General features: G+C 37.6%; 1 protein-coding gene across 1 annotated transcript in view; it reads left to right on the top strand.

Annotated features, from left to right (window-relative positions):
• Positions 1–19,869, top strand: part of CRB1 (crumbs cell polarity complex component 1) — a 143,668-nt gene that overhangs the window by 29,002 nt on the left and 94,797 nt on the right. The window contains exon 4 of the mRNA XM_027074600.2: positions 2,144–2,326. Within this exon, the coding sequence (XP_026930401.2) occupies positions 2,144–2,326 (183 nt within the window). The remainder of the gene's footprint in view (positions 1–2,143; positions 2,327–19,869) is intronic.

Genomic DNA, 19,869 nt, shown 5'->3' with positions numbered 1-19,869 from the left:
GTATCCACTGCAACATTGTTTGTACTAGCAAAACATGTATCAGTCCACTAAGCGCATGTTTAAATTATGGTACTTTGATGTTACAGAATACTTGGCAATAGTTAAAAATTATGTTAGATATATATTACTAACATGGATAGATTGTTCAAAGGAGTGAAAAAAGTAAGCTCCAGAAGCAGGTATATAGTGGAATTGCACTTATGTCAACACACACACACAAATTATATTTATATGTATATGTATATTTATGTATGTGAATATATGTAGTTTTTTTAAACAGGTGCACATGTATGTGAAACCAAAGAAAGAGTTCTGGCATGAACTGTCTTTTATATATAATATTTAATATATATATTATATATAATATTTTTATAAAGTACTAAATAATTAATGTTCTGTTGTTTTTATTCTTGTCTGTAATAAAATGAGTCAGCTAAATCCATTCAAATACAAAATAATTTTTTATTCTGTCTTACTCAGTGTGCAGAAGTAATCATTTACCTGTACTTTGAGTTTTAAGAAAAGAATTTAGGGTTGGCTATGTGCATACTGCTGACTTTTTGGCTATTTTCTTACATATTTTTTTCTTGCTAAAAATTCAGTATTTGAGGAATTGGAGTCTTTAAGATAATTGGGAAATCAGGGTTATCCTGAAGTCCTATTTTTATTTCAAGCCTTATTAATCAAGTCTTTTAAAAAATATTCATCACTATTATACAAGTGATTCCTTTGCTACTGCTATTTTCAAAGAGGCCTTAACCAACCTCTTTGACCTCAGCCGCAGCAACTTCTTACTGTACACATCTTCAAAGGCAAGGGAAATAAAAGCAAAAATGAACTATTGGAACCTCATCAAGATAAAAAGCTTCTACAGAGCAAAGGAAACAATCAACGAAACTAAAAGGCATCCAACAGAATGGGAAAAGATATTTGCAAATGACATATCGGGTAAAGGGTTAGTATCCAAATTCTATAAAGAACTTAACAAACTCAACACCCTAAAAACAAATAATCCAGTGGAGAAACGGTCAGAAGGTATGAATAACCACTTTTCCCAAGAAGACATCCAGATGGCTAACAGACACATGACAAGATGTTCAACATTGTTCATTATCAGAGAAATACAAATCAAAACCGCATTGAGATACCACCTCACACCAGTCAGAGGGGCTAAAATTAACAACTCAGGAAACAACAGATGTTGGCAAGGATGTGGATAAATGGGAACCCTCTTGCACTGTTGGTGGGAATGCAAACTTGTGTAGCCACTCTGGAAAACAGTGTGGAGGTTCCTCAAAAAATGAAAATAGAACTACCCTGTGGCCCAGCAATAACACTACTAGGAATTTATCCAAGGGATACAGGAGTGCTGATTCATAGAGGCACATGCACCCCCAATGTTTATAACAGTGCTATCAACAATAGCTAAATTATGGAAAGAGCCCAAATGTCCATCAACTGATGAATAAAGAAGATGTGGTATACACACACACACACACACACACACACACACAATGGAATACTACTTGGTGATGAAAAAGAATGAAATGTTGCCATTTGCAATAACGTGGATGGAACTGGTGGGTATTATGCTCAGTGAAATAAGTCAGAGAAAGACAGATACCAAGTTTTCATTCGTATATGGAATTTGAGAAACTTAACAAAAGACCGTAGGGGAAAAGAAGGAAAAAAAATAGTTCAAACAGAGAGGGAGGCAAACCGTAAGAGACTCTTAAACACAGAGGACAAACTGAGGGTTGATGGGGGTGGGGGGCTGGGATCAGGAAACATGAGTGATGGGCATTAAGGAGGACACTTGCTGGGATGAGCATGGGGTGTTGATGTAAGTGATGAACCACGGGAATCTACTCCTGAAGCCAAGAGTACACTGTATATACTGTATATTAGCAAACTTGACAATAAATTATGTTGAAAAATACATAAATAAAATGTTAAAAATTGGACTTGCAAAATTAAAAAAAAAAGGAAGCCTTCCTTTACCATTTTCTTCTTGCTAGCTCCTTGAAAGCAGCACGTTGTCTTGTGAATTGGTGGCAGCACAGTGATCGGCCTCCTTTCAGGCATTAAACTCTACGGTTGAGGATCTTTGACTTAGCAGCTTCTCTGAACTTTTATCCTGCAGGATACACAGGTACCCAGTGTGAGACTCACATCAATGAATGCAACAGTAACCCCTGCCACTCTGGTGGGGCGTGTGTGGAGCTGTCCTCAGAGAAACAATACGGACACATTGCTCAGCTGCCTTCTTCATTCAGCTACCCTGAAGCCTCAGGTTATGTTTGTATCTGTCCCCCTGGACTCACAGGTGAGGACAAGGGGAGGGGAGATGCCTTGACTTTTTAGCACTTTATGGCAGATCATGCATTTAACCAAATGGTGTAATAGCAGTAAGATCCGTGCTGTATAAACTCTGCTGCTATGGTGCAAAGGGTCCCCCTTGTGGGCATGAAAAACAGCGTATTTCATAAATCATAATTCTTCAAATCATGAGGAAAATGTTAAAAATAAGGATAAAAGAGGGGTATAAAGGGGAAATATTTTTTATGCATTATACTGGTAATTGGAGCCTGACTCAAATCCTTTACTTTGTAAACAGAAAATGTTGAAATTTTTATGTTGCTAAATTTTATAATGATGCTAACTTTTTGTGTTATTCATATTTGCCTGTAAAAGGTTAATGCACTTATTTATATTTACACTGAGAACAATTATCTAGTCTCAAGGAATATTCCTCCCCTACTTTATAGCTAACGTTGTTCATGTATGTCAAATGTAAACGATTTTATCTTTCTCTTCTGCGGAACATTCTTACGCTGAAACCCAGAGGAGGTTTGCGTGTGTGTTTCCCAATGAGCACTTGTGTTTGTGTCTGCTTCCGTGTTCTGAACATTTTCAGAAGTTTGAAGGCAGTCCCCATATTTGGTAATGAGTAGCGGCTGACCTACTACTGCATAGACACCACTGAGAAAACTAATTACAATCTAACTTTTCCATCTTACTCCTTTTTCAATAGATTAATTGATACCTGAGGAAAACATTTAGGTTGTTATCGAAGATTTCTGAAAAAAGTAAATAAGGAATAAGAAAACAAGGGAAAATTTTCACTTATTATTTTCACTTACTGTTCCCTTTTAGAGTTTCAGTTGCGAAGTTTAATGATCTTTGATTCATGGCACTGTTTGTTGTAAGTTTGCTATAGAAGACATTTCCTTAATCACTGTCCCCTCTATGAGAACACATAGGAGAAAAATCTCCCCAGTGTCAATGTCAGGAGAAGTAATATTTTTCCTGAACAACTTCTAGCTTGCATGATTTTTCCCTTAGTAAAAAGCATGCAAAAAAATCTTGATAAAAAGCATGAAATAAATTGTGGAATGCATCATATTTGCCGATCATACAGTCTGCTAGAAATCTTATCAGCCAATGTGAGTTCTATAAGCATACAGTTTTTTTCTGGAATATATTTATGTATTTACCTTACCTGGGATTATTTAAGTTTCCTATTTCTTATAGATGCCTTTTTTTCTTATTTTTTAAAAAAATATTGGATCTTGGTATAGTATATGTATTTTTGTCAGCTATTTTAAATTCTTCTTGAAACAGGTTAGGGGAGTTATAAATTTTTTAAATGTTACATTTAGGGCTATAAAGAGGAAATTATATCGAAGTTAGAGGCCATTGTAAATATTGCCTCATTAGACAAAAGGACATAATTGACCAATGAATCTGCAGATCCAAACAGGAGAGGCACTTGAATGTTCTGGAAAAGTGTGTTGGCCTCAATTTTTGACAAGCTGCCAAGAATGACTATATGAACAAAGAAGTCGTGGCTGTCCCAAATCTCTATGGCTTAATGAAATCAGTTATTTTTCACGGATGTAAATTCCAAAAATGGGTTCTCATGATCAGTTGTCCTCTAAATGGTGATTCAGGGTCATAAGCTCTTCTCTCTTTTTTTCCATCTTCAAAAATGGTTTCCAGGTTTCTCATGCTCTTCTGCAGCAAGCCACTGCAGGAGGAAAGAAAATGGAGCATGGCATCTAGGTTTTTAGGGACCAATACCAAATGTAGTGGCTATCTCTTCTATTCATATTTCATTGGTCAGATTTAGTCATATGACCACATTTAACTACAGCACAGACTGAAAAAATCTAGTTTTGTTGTGTACTTAAAGAGAAGAGAGATTTCGTGAGGAATTATCCACTTTGTCTTCTCATTCTCTTGATAATGCCTTTCCTAAAGCAGAAGTTTTACATTTTAATAAGTTTATTAAATTTAATAAGTTTATCAATTATTTCTTTCATGGATCATGTCTTTAGTATTGTATCTAGAAAGTCATCAACTTACCTAAGGGTATCTAGGTTTTCTCCCATGTTATCTTCCAGACATTTTATAGTTTTGCATTTTAGATTTAGGTTTGCAGTCCATTTTGAGTTAATATTTGTGAAGGGTATAAGGTTTTTATCTAAATTCACTTTTCCGTGTGTAAATGTTCAGTTGTTCCCCTGCCATGTATTGAAGAGACTATCTTTTGTTCCTGCATGCACTGAAAAGACCATTGCTTTGCTCTTTGTATGTGATCAGTCGACTGTGTCTACATACGTTTATTTGCAGGCTATCTGTTCTGTTCTATTTATTTATCTGTGATATTTCGCCAGCACCACATGTGACTGCGGCCTGGAAGTCGTGAACGTGGGCGACGTCAGTTCTCCAGTTTTTCCTCTTTCAGCATTGTGTGTTGTATTCTGGGTCCTTTGCCCTTTCACATAAACTTCAGAATCAGTTTGTTCATATTTATGAGGTTATATGCTGGAATCTTGGTTGGGACTGCATCAAGTTGGGGTGAACTAATAATCCTGAAAATATTTAATCTTCGTATCCATGAACATGGGACACTTCTCCACTTATTTATTTCTTTTGTGATATCCTGTATCAGAGATTTGTCGTTTTCCTCATACAGATTTGGTACATATTTTGTGAGATTTATACCTAAGTATTCCATTTTTGAGGTGCTAATGTAAATGTGTTGTTAATTTTGAATTCCACTTGTTCATTGCTGTTATACAGGAAAGCAATCAGCTTTTGTATATTAACCTTATCCCCTGCAGCTTTGCTATATGGGCTTGTTAGTTCTAGGAATTTTTTTTTTTTTTTGTCAGTTCTTTCAGATTTTCTTTTTTTTTTAATATGAAATTTACTGCTCCTGCCTTTTAAAAAATTCATGTTTGCATGGTATATCTTTTTCCATCCTTATACTTTCAACCTATACTTGTAATTGCTTTTGAAATGAATTTCTTATAAACAGTATATTAAACACATATTGTAGGGTCAGCTTTTTAAAAAATTTATCTTGTCAATTTCTGCCTTTTTAATTAGTGTAAGTAATCATTGATATGTTCATGTTGAAGTATCTCATTTTCTTATTTTGTTTTCTTCTGGATTCCCCTGTTTTTCTTTCCTTGCCTTCCTGTGGGTTACTTGACCGTTTTTCAGGATTTCATCTTGATTTATTTATAGCACTTTTGGGTATATTGTTTTGTGTAGTTTCATGGTGGAGGTTCTGGGTATTACAGCCTATTAGTATTAACATTAACACTTTGACTGAAATAGAGGGACTTTATTTCCATTTAGATTTCTTTATCTTTCCCATTTCAGACTATCATTGTCTTGAAGATCAGATGGTATTATAGTTCTTGTTTTAATCACTACATATAATTTAGAAAACTCGTGCAGAGAATTGACAGTTCTTTTCTTTCAGCATTTGAAAAAATATACACCATTTCATTCTAAATCAGAATCTGAATCACAATCTAAATCACAATCTAAATCACAAATCTGGTGTCACTGAAATTGGTGTTGCCATATAGGTAATGCATCATTTCTCTGGATGCTTGAAGAGAAAATACATGGTAGTGATAATACCTTCAACTTTGTCTTTAGCTTTCAGAATTTTATTTATGATGTGTTGGTGTCAGTTTATTTGAGTTTGTTCTATTTGGGTTTCATTCAGCTTTTCAAATCTGTGGGTTTATATCTTTTGCCAAATTTAGGAAGTCTTTATTTCAAGAGAATTTTTAATTGCTTATTAAATCATTTTGTGATGATTTATTTAAAATCCTTGTCAAATAATTTCAACATCTGATGCAGCTCAGTGTTGATGCCAGTTTATTTTCTTTTCTCATTCAGTTAGTGGTTTTTCTGGTTCTTGGAATGATGGATGATTTTCAGTTGAATCCTTGACATTTTGGATGTTACGTTAGGAGATTCTGAGTCCTATCAGAATTAAAAAAAAAAAATTAGCAGGCAGTGATCTGCTTAGTTTTGGAAAATAGTCCTGACCTACTTTGGTGGGCTATGGGTCCAATGATAAGTTAAATTTCAGAGCTGTTACATTGTTATTATTTTGGTCTGTTTTGTTCATGTGGTGCCACAGGGCTCCCACTGGCCTCTGCTAAGGATATAAATGACACAAATTTATTTTTTATACATCTGTAAAAGTTTACAGTTCTATCACTTATTAGATTAAAACATTTTTTTCTATCATGGTAAAAAATGCAACTCTTTATAATACATTTAGTGACAGATCACCATTCAAAGAAACCACTGGAGTTGTTAAATATAGCTACAAACTATTCTTTTTTATTATAATTAAGGATGTGTTTGTTACTCTTCACTATGTATAGAGTTACCTTCTGTGTTGAAAATGGTTATGGTTGCATATGCAATGTAATTTTCTAACTTTTTTATAATTAAAAAGTGAAATATACTAGAGTAGAAATTAACTCAGAGCCCCAGAAGACAATATGCAGGGAGATAGAAATAAAGAGAGCTTGCGGTTATGGAAAGTGAGAAATAGTGAAAACAAGGAGGCAGAGAATTCTGGTGACAAGATCCAAGCCCCTCTGAAGGAAGACTAGCTTTTATCCGTGGCTTCTCTGGGAATTCCAACAAGTACAGCAAGTTATCATGGCCCAGAGAGACCAAAAGTCTCATTCAATGTTATAATTGAGAAAAATATGAAGATCCATTTAGGTATTTTAATGACTTGGAAACTCATGGGTCTGGTTGCAATAGTGGTTACTATCCTCTAATTCCCCAAAATCATTAAATAAAATTTCCTTGGCAAAATGTCTTCACATACTGTCATGACTGTTTTGTCCCCATAGCTGCAGCACTCAAATTGAAATAATAATGGTGCATAAACACTTGATTTACAGGTCGATGCATTTATTTAAACCCACATAGTCACATAATTTTAGTGGTAAGTTAAATCAACCTATAATCAAAGAAAGCCTGTCGTTGCATAACACTGTTCAGTCCATTCCAAAATCAGTAAATTAACTTTATTTTGTATGACCATCCTTGACCGTTACTGAAAGGAATGTTGGCTGCTTCTTTCTATTATGTGTTAGCTTTCCAGTTTGGGGCAATGAACTCAGTTCTAGGGATATAATAATGAAAATACATGATCTCTTCCCCCCAAAAGCGGAAAAACCATGATGAAAAAGATGCACAAAAATACAAGGCAGTGTCATAACTGCCTCAGCGAAACCATAAAAAGATACAGACAGATCAGAAGAGATGACCTATTTATGCTATTTTTGTCACATACAATTTATTAGAAGTTACAAGAATCCAAATGACTTGGTAAGTTAGCATTTTTTAATACAAAGGACCATGTTAGTTTAAAGATTAAGACAGGATCCCACGACCTGTGTGCTTATCCTTGAAGCATCCTGTTCTAACCAACCAAGCTAAATTGGAAACAATTGACTAAAGTTTGTAATGTTAACATTTTGTTTCTGTTTATCAAAATATGGTAGTGATAATACCCTTAACAAGTTTCCCAACTGTCTCATAAAGCAAGTCCAATTTTCCATTCTAAATTTCACTCCCAACTCCAATTAGCATTTACTCCAACTAAAAGCAACACCATCACTGGTCTCTGGAATGCTACATTATTGCCTCTGAGGCTGGGATTTATTCTGCTTCACCCATCTGCTCTCTGCGTGGAAAGAATTGAGGAGTGCAGCAGGGGATCTTGTGAAGTCCTGGCTTCAAACCTCAGGCAGAAATAGCGGGGTTTTTAACAATAAACACCCCGATGAGAGCCACCTGGCAAAGTGACTGTCTACAGGAGCTCTCAATTCTCAGGTTCATCTGCTTCAAGCACAGTGTTACTAAAAATGAAGCATTCACTTTTCCTTAAAAATTAAAACCTGTCACTTTACCTAAATCCAACTGAAATCGGCATATAGAGCCAAACATGTAGCATTGAAAGTGTCACGTATTCATGAAGTATTGAGGTATATGGGACAGTTGATATCTCCTGTCTAAAGAGAGATTTTTCAATAGGATTTGTTCATTTGCTGACTTTATGTTTTAGGCTTATTGTTGTTCTGAGAGATTCATTGTTTTTCTTACTTACAATTTTAATTTTGAGAGTTCAGGTCCTAAATAACTTAAATATATTTGATACACATATAAGACTATTATTCTAAAAGATCAAGTGTTGCTTCAGTTTTTACTTATTTAATAAAATGTGTATTAATATTTCCAATAGATTCATCTAATTCACTTCCTCTGCCTTTGTTATGCATATTAACCTTTATACAGAAAAACTGTTTGTATTGTGTATGAGCACATTTTTGCTTGAACTACTTTTGGTTTTGCTATGGTAACTACAATAATTAGGAAAAGTGTGCCACCTCCTTGTACATAGATTAGTTTTGAAAATCATGTTTTTGTACTTACTACCCGTGCTCTACTAAGATATTATAGCTAGTAGGAAAATGTAACGGCTATGATTTGGTAAACCAAATTTAGAACAAATACAGAGAATGGGCATATCTGTGGTACCCTAATGACAGAGATAGATAACCATGCCATCAAGGGTCTTGGCTACTTTACAGGTAAGCATCATTTTGTTGACTTGAAGTCAAATGACCTAAGGAAAAGCTCTCAAATGAATAATCAGTAGACAGATGCCAACTCTCCAAATCAAATATTCTGGCCATGTATTAGAAAAAGATTAATTTTCTAAAACAAAGGAATAACACCATTATAAATTCTTCACTAGGAAATTCGTAATTCAATTCTCAATAATTCACATTGTTATAGGTTATAGGTGCTGTCCTTGCAACTTCAAGGACCTGAATGGTACATTTTCATGTTGAAATCCTATTTTCCTGTGAGAGGTATGGGCTACCACCATTTAAAAAAGCTGTAAGGGCAGTAACATGTTCTAATCATATAAAGGTGTTTGTTAGTGCAAAAAATTGGACAAAATGTTCAGAGAAGAGGGTGAAGATGCTAGGATATGTGCTTGCAGTGGACCATCATATGCAAACCCTCATATGACGTCATCACCTGCATGTTTGCTTTCTGTGAGGGTGGCCATATTGACACCACATGTCATTTTCTAGCTGCCCAAGATCCCCCAAAGTTTCTTTAAGCATGGTAATCATTGGGAAGAACAATATTAGTGACCTTCCCCTGACCTAATCAATGGTTACAACCCTTATACCGAAGTTCACTGCTGTAGTTGTTTAGAGTCTGCCTTCTGACAGTAACACAGAAGACACTTAAGAAAGACCTTTCTCCCCCACCCCCGCTTCCTTCTCCCCAACCATCTTCAAATTACATTCACCTGGAATTTTACTTGAGCCCTGAGCAGCTCAGGTCCCAGTCCTAGGGAAAGTATTCAAAGCCTTAGATCAACCAAATCTCTTACAGAAGAGTCGGATCTCTTTTTACTCAAAAGAGATTATTATACCTGCTCTTGGTAAAAACCACTCCTACTTCTGTAGTGATCCTATTCACCTCCTCCTAGACGTTACATAAGAATTCCTGAAAAGTATGTAATCATAATTGACTATAACTTCCTCTAAAGTCTCTTAGAAGTAATCTCACCATGACCTACAGGTGAACATACCTCAGTCCCCTCTAGATGCCCCAGCACCCAAGTCCCTTCATGCCAGGTCCACTGGGCCTCGGTCTCTTATGCCAAAATGCTCTGTGCATTGCCTAATTTCACCCAATTTCCCACCCTTTTCTGGACTGCCCACTATGTGCTAAAGATCCCAAACATTATTATTAAGCTCAGTTACCAATAACCTTAAGCTCTTGTCCAAACATTTCTTTCACCTACTTGCTTTAGCTGAAACCCAGCTATCTTCTCAGGATACTATTTCTTCTGCAGCCCTCTCACATGGAGGCAGTTTTCTGTTCTCCCAAATCCCAGTTAACTGGTCCTGAAAATAAGCTACATGTCCCTGTCATTTCATTGTTACTTCTAGGCAGTCGTTCCTCTCTTCATTCAAACGCTCAACTTATTTTAAAGCCTGCGTCTTTGGATGATGCCACCTACTTCCTGTCCTCACTGCAACCTTCTTCCTTCCTCCTGGTACCTTCCCCTCCATCACTGAAGATCTTAGTATTGTACTTTTATCATTCTCAGAGGCTTCAACACCCATGCAGAAAGTCCATGCACCCATTATGTCCCATTGGCCTACTTATTTCTAAACACCATGACTGCCACCCCACAACTTCTACTTACCCTATGATCACAGTTTTTTCATCACCAGTAACCTCACTAAAAAACAAAAACAAAAAACAAACAAAAACAAAAAAAAAACCTCACTTTCAATCATTCTATTCTCTAACCATAACCTCTATTTTTTCCAGTTCTCTTAACTCCAAGACTTTTTTCATTGTTCCTAGTCAATTGTTCTAATATTTTTTTCTTTACTAATTACCTCATTCCTTATCCCAGCTTGGATTTCATAGTCTAATCCTATAATTATTCCCTTGCATATACTGTCAGCAACCCTGACCCTGTCTCTCTCCATTGCACTTACCTGGCAAAAGTACTCTTATGATTAGACCTAACACTCGACCTTCTCCACATCTACAAGCAATTTGAATGTGGCTGGAGAAAATCTCACAAGTCACCCACTGCACTGATGAGTATCACTTTAAATTTATGACCCACATCTCAAGGAGGGCCTTAGCACTAGAAAACAATCCTTTGGAAGTTCCACTTCCCAAAATGACCTTTTATACTTTCTTTTCCTTCAAACTTCCAATACTCCCTTTTTGTTACTCTAAGTTGATTTTCAGATTTCTGATTTCAGTCAAAGAAGAACTACCTGATCTTCTCTCTACTAAACCTATTGTTGGATCTGAGATTTGATTTCATCCTAATTACAAGCTCGTAACTTAGTATGTGAATGCTTCATGGATGCTGGCAGAAGACATGAGACTTTTGAGTCACAAAAAAAAGGCCCACACAACAAACAGCATGAGCATCAGATTTACCTCAATTGCTCTTGCACACAAGTCCCACAGAGTTGACACTATATATATGGACCAGACAAGTATGACAGAGGCACAACTGAAGAACACTGAGATGGGGAATCCACTGTTTTTATAGAAAGCAGTATGGAGCCTACTCTTTGAGAGCGAGACATTACTTCATCCTTCACATTAACTTGCAGTCAAACCAACCCCAAGGAATGACCTGGGGCCATACAGTCAGGGCCATGCATTCTTGGCATTCTTAGCAAGAGCCTGCAAGGATACACAAGCCCATGATGGATTGCTTCTTCCAGCAAACCATCCCATTGCCATACGCGTTCTTGGCTAAACTTGATTTTTCATATGAATATGCCACTCTATTAGCCACCCTGATTAATTGGACTGTCAGAGATTGGGACCAAATCTGTTTTATTTGCCTCATACAACGGATACTGTCGGGGCGCCTGGGTGGCTCAGTTGGTTGAGCATCCAACTTCGGCTCAGGTCATGATCTCACAGTTCGTGAGTTCGAGCCCCGTGTTGGGCTCTGTGCTGACAGCTCAGAGCCTGGAGCCTGCTTCTGATTCTGTGCCTCCCTCTCTCTCTGCCTCTCCCCTGCTCATGCTCTGTCTCTCTCTCTGTCTCAAAAATAAATAAAACATTAAAAAAAATTTTTTTAAAGGATACTGTCAACAAGACTCTAAGCAATAGGATAAGGTCAGCATGTAATATTGACTTCAGTTCTACTCCCCAAAGTCCTGAACTCAGCAAACGGAGTAAATCCCAGGGAAGCCATTATTTCAGATAGCCAAGATATAGTCTAAAGCCAGTCTGTGACTTATGCAAGGGTGTTTAGACCCACCTGGCAATTCTTTGACGTCATTACTAATAATCTCTGGGGTAATAGATGAGTAACCCTCACTCTCCAAGGAAAAGCATTCTTTCAGATACAAATATATAATACAGAGGAACACACTTCACTCCAGTTTGGAAATTGTTGCTAAACTTGATCTAGATCATGGTTATGTTGGTTTGGTTAATGTGGTACATTGGGCAGTGTCACTGAGTAGTTGCAGCCTTGGTTACTATGTATGACAACTCAAAGCTGCTTGGGCATCAGGAGGAGCATATAAATTTGCATTATTAGGATTGATACAATATTATAGGTGTCCATCTGTTTGTACACATCCAAGGTTGAGAAGGGGACAGGTTTAGGAATGCCATCGGTGGTGTCAGGCATGGCAGAGTAGTTTAGGATCTCCAGGACTACAGAGTTTTTATAGCATGTCGACAAATCCAGTAGTGAAATAAGTTGTTAACTACAGATGCTGCTGGATTCAGTTAGACCATGTTATTGTTTTCCAGTCGGCAATGCTGGGTCTAAGGGACAAGGAGAGTATAAATTTCCACCTTCCCCTGAACCACCTAGAGTCTAAAGTGTCCTACCCTCAAGTGCTGATTGTTGTTCTCCCTTCCATGGCTATGTAACTGATGTGTTCCCTCCTTGCAGCTATATCATTACCTTTTCTCCAAATATCTGCTTGAACCAGTACCTTTCAGTGAAAGGAGTCAAGTATAAATATGAAAAGGTCATTTAAAAAATTTGCAGTGGTACATTATATTTTTCAAATTGGTCCAAGTGGGCCACTGTAAAAATTGGTGGCCAGTATTTTCAACCAAGTGGTCATTCTCTTTATGATCTAGGACCATGTTAGTTCAATAAAAGAATCCAGGTAGCTGAATCAAAGTCTCAATTCCTTAGTCTCCCCTTTAGGTGAGCTGCCACTCAGAGCATATACAAACCAAGGTGGCCTGGTTATTAATGGTAGGGGCAGAATCATGAATTTTCAAAGGAATCTATATGACCTTTCACCCTTTTCATTCTGATCATTGCCTAGGAGGTGGCCTACACGAGATAATTCTTTTCTGGTGATGGCTGTGTTTTGTGGCCTGCCTCAATAAAGTATGTGGACCAGGAAGAGGTAAAGGAGATATAGTCAAAAATCTTCTGGGCTTGATTTTCCAAAAGCCTGCCTCACATCTCAGTGATGCCAGAAGTCTTACCAGAGAATGAATGATAAGCAGATATGGAATAGCTGTTGAATTTCTTGGATATCTGCCAATTGTTGGTTGGCCTTTATGAGAAAAACAACACACTCTTGTCTGGTTGTAGATAGCCTGGAAAACTGAAAATAAGAGTCAGCTGATCACACTGGAACAGCAACAATATAACCTTAAAATATGCCTATAGTGGCAAAATACCAATGTTAGTCATGCATGTGCTTAAGAGAGAGACTCTCATAGGATAGATCTATTTTTAATTTTTTGAGGAACCTCCACACTGTTTTCCAGAGTGGCTATACCAGTTTGCATACCCTATGACCCAGCAATAGCACTGCTAGGAATTTACCCAATGGATACAGGAGTGCTGATGGATAGGGGCACTTGTACCCCAATGTTTATAGCAGCACTTTCAACAATACTCAAATTATGGAAAGAGCCTAAATGTCCATCAAGTGATGAATGGTTAAAGAAATTGTGGTTTATATACACAATGGAGTACTACTTGGCAATGAGAAAGAATGAAATATGGCCTTTTGTAGCAATGTGGATGGAACTAGAGAGTGTGATGCTAAGTGAAATAAGTCATACAGAGAAAGATACCATATGTTTTCACTCTTATGTGGAAACTGAGAAACTTAACAGAAGACCATGGGGGAGGGAGAGGGAAAAAAAAAGTTAGAGAGGGAGAGAGCCAAACCATAAGAGACTCTTAAAAGCTGACAACAAACTGAGGGTTGATGGGGGGTGGGAGGGAGGCGGGGTGGGTGAATGGCATTGAGGAGGGCACCTGTTGGGAGGAGCACTGGGTGTTGTATGGAAACCAATTTGGCAATAAATTTCATATTAAAAAAAAGAGAGATTGAAAGAGACTCTCAGAGATCCAATGTACTCAATTTTCTAGAAAAATGTAAGGCAGAGGAAATGCTCCATGGAATGTGGCCCCCTTCACTGAAAGACAGTTAGACCAATTTTGGCAGGAGTCACAGGCATTGGTGGCTTCTAGATCACAAACATACAGTTTTTTGCTATCGTCCATGATGGTGAATGTATTGTTTTGTCCAGTATGAGAATGGAATCCAGCAGTGATGGTGGTAATAGCAGTGATCTGGGTGGTTTAAATTTGATGAGCAGCTTGATTCTAGTCAGTCTCATTAGACAATGGGTTCTACTATAGTCATCTGTGTGATTGAACCAGACTGTCCGATTGACAGTTGAAATTTGCTTCCATGGTTCGAGGTCCTAAAGAGGGATATCTTTAGGGGTGCCTGGGTAGCTCAGTCAGTTAAGCTCCTGACTCTTGATTGCAACTCAGATCATGATCTCACACTTCGTGAGATGGAGCCCTGTGTTGGGCTCTGTGCCGACAGCGTGGAGCCTGCTTGGGATTCTTTCTTTCTCTCTCTCTCTCAGCCCCTCCCTTGCTTGTGTGCTCTCTCTCTCTCAAAATAAATAAATAAACATTAAAAAAAAGAGGGATCTTTAATCTGTAGTCTGTTGTCTTCCAAGTGGCAGACCAGATGCCTAGGTCATTATCCATAGCCTAAGAGCTGTTTTCATAGCAAGCAGTAAGTCAGTCTGTTTTTGGTCCCAGAGAGAGATGTCACCTCAAAGTTGCTTGGTGGAAAAGAAAAAATCGCGAATATTGGCTCAGGTAAAGAATGGTCAGGTCTTGCATTCTTGGCACAGCCAGCAAGAATTTGCCGGGATCCTGAATGTTCAAGGCAGACTGACACTCTGACACCTGCCAATTTACCTGTTTTTCATTACTCACCACATCCCAGTACCTGCCCATGTTTGGACTACCTTCCATATTACACTCTCACCCAAGGCCCTCCACTCATGCATTGGGCCCTCAGTGACTCAAGGAATTTCATTTACCAATCATTTCTTCTGTATCTTGCATCATTGATTTCCACTGTATTCTAAATCACTTTCATCAACTTGGCTATCTCCCATCTGAAATAAAAATGGTCTCTAGAATGCATCTCCAGGTGTCACCCCACTTCTCTAGGCCAGCCTCTTCCAGAGAGATGTCTATACTTATTCTACTTTCTTACCCTCCCTAGCCCTCTAATGTCAAGCTGCTCCCATAGCTTCAGTGAAAACTTTCTTGTCAATAATTCCCATTGTGCCAATTCAAAGCTTAGCTTTCAGTCCTCATGTTACTTGACCTCTCGGTACCATTTTACCGGTGTTCTCTCCCATCTTCTGGGTCTAATTTCTTTATTTTACATCTGTCTCCTTTTCTTCCTGCTCACTGCCATTCAGTTTCTAGGTTTTGCCTCTCTTCTTCGAAGATTCCAGGACACCATAATGGTGTTTCATTTACTCTTTTATTTTTATTTTTTTTAACGTTTATTTATTTTTGAGACAGAGAGAGACAGAGCATGAATGGGGGGAGGGTCAGAGAGAGAGAGGGAGACACAGAATCGGAAACAGGCTCCAGGCTCTGCACTGTCAGCACAGAGCCCGACGCGGGGCTCGAACTCACAGACCGCGAGATCACGACCTGAGCCAAAGTCGGACGCTCAACCGACTGAGCCACCCAGGCACGCCTCATTTACTCTTTTAGATATTAGTTCAAATGCCACTTCTCCAGAGAGGTCTTTTTGGATTTCAGTAAATAAGATGCCCTGACTCTAGACCCCACCATATACATATACATACTCTATTTCCTTACCTTCATTAACTTCTTCTTATTATTAATTACTACATGATTAATGCACACATGCATGTGTGTGCATGTGCGTGCGCATGCGCGCACACACACGCACAAAGACACACACACACACACACACACACACACACACACACACACACCTGTTTATTTTTTAGCTCTCCCCTCCCAGCCCTGACTGGAATTGTCCACCATAAAAGAGGCTTTGAATGTCTTGCTGATTATATAGCTCCAGGACCTAGTCCAGTGCCTAACCCATAATAGGAGGCCCAACAAATGTATGTCGAATATAAAAGCTAACACCATTCAGTGGAAGCTTCAGTCAAATCGCAGGACTCCCAGCAGCAAGTATTGCTCATCAGTCCACCTATCAGTTAAAGTTTTGTTCTCAGCAGCTAAAAACATTAAGGAATCCTAGGAGGATTCCTTCATTCTCCTTAACCAAATATAATTAGTTGAGGTTCAGAATTCTTGCCCCAATTATGGTCTATGCCAATTTTGATAAATTAAGTTTTCCATGCAAGTCGATATATCATAATTTGAAAAATGTGTTCTGTAGATTTCTGATTGATCTTCAATTTTAGAAGCATCTAACATCATTAAATTTCACAGTTCCAACTTTCTTCGTATCAGGAATTTAAAAATTTGCAAAGAAAAACTCAAATGTCGGGGCGCCTGGGTGGCTCGGTCGGTTAAGTGTCTGACTTCGGCTCAGGTCATAATCTCACGGTCCGTGAGTTCAAGCCCCGCGTCGGGCTCTGTGCTGACTGCTCAGAGCCTGGAGCCTGTTTCAGATTCTGTGTCTCCCTCTCTCTCTGCCCCTCCCCTGTTCATGCTCTGTCTCTCTCTGTCTCAAAAATAAATAAATGTTAAAAAAAAATTAAAAAAAAATAAAAACTCAAATGTGTTATAAGAGTTTGTACTTTAGTGAGAAATACTTTTATTAAAAATGAAGTCTTGGGGCACCTGGGTGGCCCAGTCAGTTAAGCGTCTGAGTCTTGATTTCATCTCAGGTCATGATCTCAAGGTTGTGAGATCAAGCCCCACTTGGGGTTCTGCACTGGGTATGGAGTCTGCTTCGGATCCTGTCTCCCTCTCCTTCTGCTCCTCTCCCACTCATGTGCGTGTGCGCTCTCTCTCTCTCTCTCTCTCTCTCTCTCTCTCTCAAAAATAAAATAAAATCAAAAATAAAATCAAAAAAATAAAAATTAAATCTTTTAAAATTTAAATTATTTTTTTATGATTTCATAATCTCTTTTTTTAATGGATCATGCCAATTCTGTACGAGTTATTGGAAATGTGATTATAAGCACTTCATAGCTTAAGGCAAGGTTGCTCTATCTCTGTGCCTACTGTTTCCCTTGGCATTATCATTGGGTGAAATGAGTATTTTTAGTTCATTGGTTTATGACAAAAGTAACTTCACTGGTTAGATGTTATCATATAGCTACTCTGGTTGAGTTGGCTTCTCAAGGGAGGAGCACAAGGTTTTGTTCACATATAACAATGTTTTTGGATTCTTTTTTTCCATTTTGACTTCCCTGGTTTATTTCTCATAGCGTGTGTGTGTGGGTGGGGGAACGATATGATAAGGCTGTGTGTGGATAGGCCCTTTTTGGCACATATGAAACTTCTAGTACTTTCCAAGTATCACACAATGATGTAGGTGCTAGCCAACTGTTTAAGAGTTTAAAAATCTAACCAAGCAAAATAGTCTGCTCTCTACAAAGAAGTAAATTTTTGTTTAAATTGGATTCACAGTGTAGATCAAGATAGCTTTATTATTTGAACTTTTCCAGGTAGTTATTATATAGCTATTTTGTAGATAGAGATTAGCCTGTTTTACTGTCATCTTTCTCCATTCTTAATCTGTCTTTCTGTCTCTTGCTCATTCTTCCTCACATCTCTCTCTTTCTCTCATTTATGATGGCTCTTAATAAATTCACTAAAATTTTATATGAAGGATTCCTCAGTCCAAAATTCTGTCACAACTTCTTGAGAAAAGAGGAACTAGACTCACTTTTGATGCATTGGAGATGCACCTATGTAAGTTTAAGACTTGTTTTTAACTTCTCTGATGGTAGTCTGGCTCCAAAAAGGAAGATCTGAATGAAACATTTATTAAAAGTGTCACAGATACTCAACTGTTAAAAGCTATCTCTGTTCTTTTCTTTCCTCAATGGGTTTTCTTTAAAAGCATCTCTCTCAAAATTGTGGTTTACCTTCTATTGAAAAACCGTGATAATTCAGTTATGGTGATTTCACCTCCCTTATTTGGTTCATGTAAATAATTTATTGAAGTATAACACACAGGCAGAAAAGTGTATGCTTCATCCATTCATAGCTCAATAAATTTGTTAGCTACCTTCTTCTGAAGAAGGCAACTAAAACCTGTGTAGGTCATAACAGACACAAAGTTCAGCTCAATAAAAGGAATGGCTTTCAAATAACTAAAGCTGTCTACAAATGGACAGGCATCCTTGTAAGGAAGCAAGGTTACACGTGATTGGAATTTTTTTTCATGAGTAGGAAAGATGAGGTCTTCCACAGACTGTGATAGAAAGGACTAGATGACCTCTTTGATTCTTTCCAACTCTAAGAATGTATATAAAAACAAACTGAAGATCAGTGTCCTAGAAGTAAGTAGCATCAAGGCAATTGTAAATATTCATAATGAAATTCTAGTTTCTAAGTATCATTGAAGATGATAGTTAGAAGATCCTTAAAAATGACTTTTTAAGTCCCATTTAGTAAGTTCATTGAAAGAATAGTGGGATGGGTTTTTTTTCCATATTCATAGAATATTTTATTGTAAGCTAAGAATACTAACAATGGGGGCACTTAGGTAGCTCAGTTGGTTAAGCGTCCGACTCTTGGTTTTGGCTCAGGTCATGATCTCATGGATTGTGAGTTTGAGCACCGCATTGGGCTCTGTGCTGGTGGTGTAGAGCCTGCTTGGGATTCTCTCTCTGCCCCCTCTCTCTGCCTCTCCCCTGCTTTCTCTCTATCTCTCTCTCAAAAATAAGTAAAAATAACCTTAAAAGAAGAATACTAACAATGAGATCTGGGGCTAAAGGTTAGTGTAAGTTTCATAAGGTGGGAGATGTATATCTAATCCTGTGTTCTGGGTGAATTTTGACCAATAGTGAAATTTGTGTGTCTCTTCTTATTAAAGCTAACATAATTTTAACACAAAGATGGTACCTAGGTGATGACTATAAAACTTTTTCATAACTATGCATCCCAAATTCAACAATAGAATTAAGTTTTCATTCTTGTGTACTTTTCCATGATGAAGACATTTGTTTCTTTAATATTCTTCTGTATGTGACCATTTCATTTTGTGTTTTAAATGTTTTAATATGTTATTTTGTTTCAATTATTTAATAAACAGGAAAAGAGGGAAATAAAGATAAGAATTGACTGATTTTCTTCTTAACACCTGGGTTCTGCAGAGCCCAAGGTGATTAAATTGAAAGGAGCATTGCTTTTAAGTCACCTATTAAACAAATATTCTGGAATATCATCAAAAGTTTTGGCAAAGAAGAATCATTTTTTGGATGGGAGGTTAAACAAAGGCCTGGGCCTCAAATTTATCTATGTCTTTGAGTGAGTTTTAACACCATTGACCTGGCCGAACTCCAATACCATTCATTATATCTTGCCTGTCTCAATCGACCTTGAAATTTTAATAAGGCCCTATATTTCTTGTCTTAACCCACTTTCATAATATTGCTTAGAGCAGCCATCCAGCTGTGGTTTTTCACTTAAGTAGCTAGATTTATCTAGCAGTTAAGGGCATCCTTGTA

This window comes from Acinonyx jubatus, chromosome E4 (genome assembly GCF_027475565.1).
Source record: "Acinonyx jubatus isolate Ajub_Pintada_27869175 chromosome E4, VMU_Ajub_asm_v1.0, whole genome shotgun sequence".
NCBI classification, from domain to species: Eukaryota; Metazoa; Chordata; class Mammalia; order Carnivora; family Felidae; genus Acinonyx; species Acinonyx jubatus.
The sequence above is the reverse complement of the archived record's forward strand: the minus strand, read 5'-3'. Positions and strand labels throughout refer to the sequence as shown.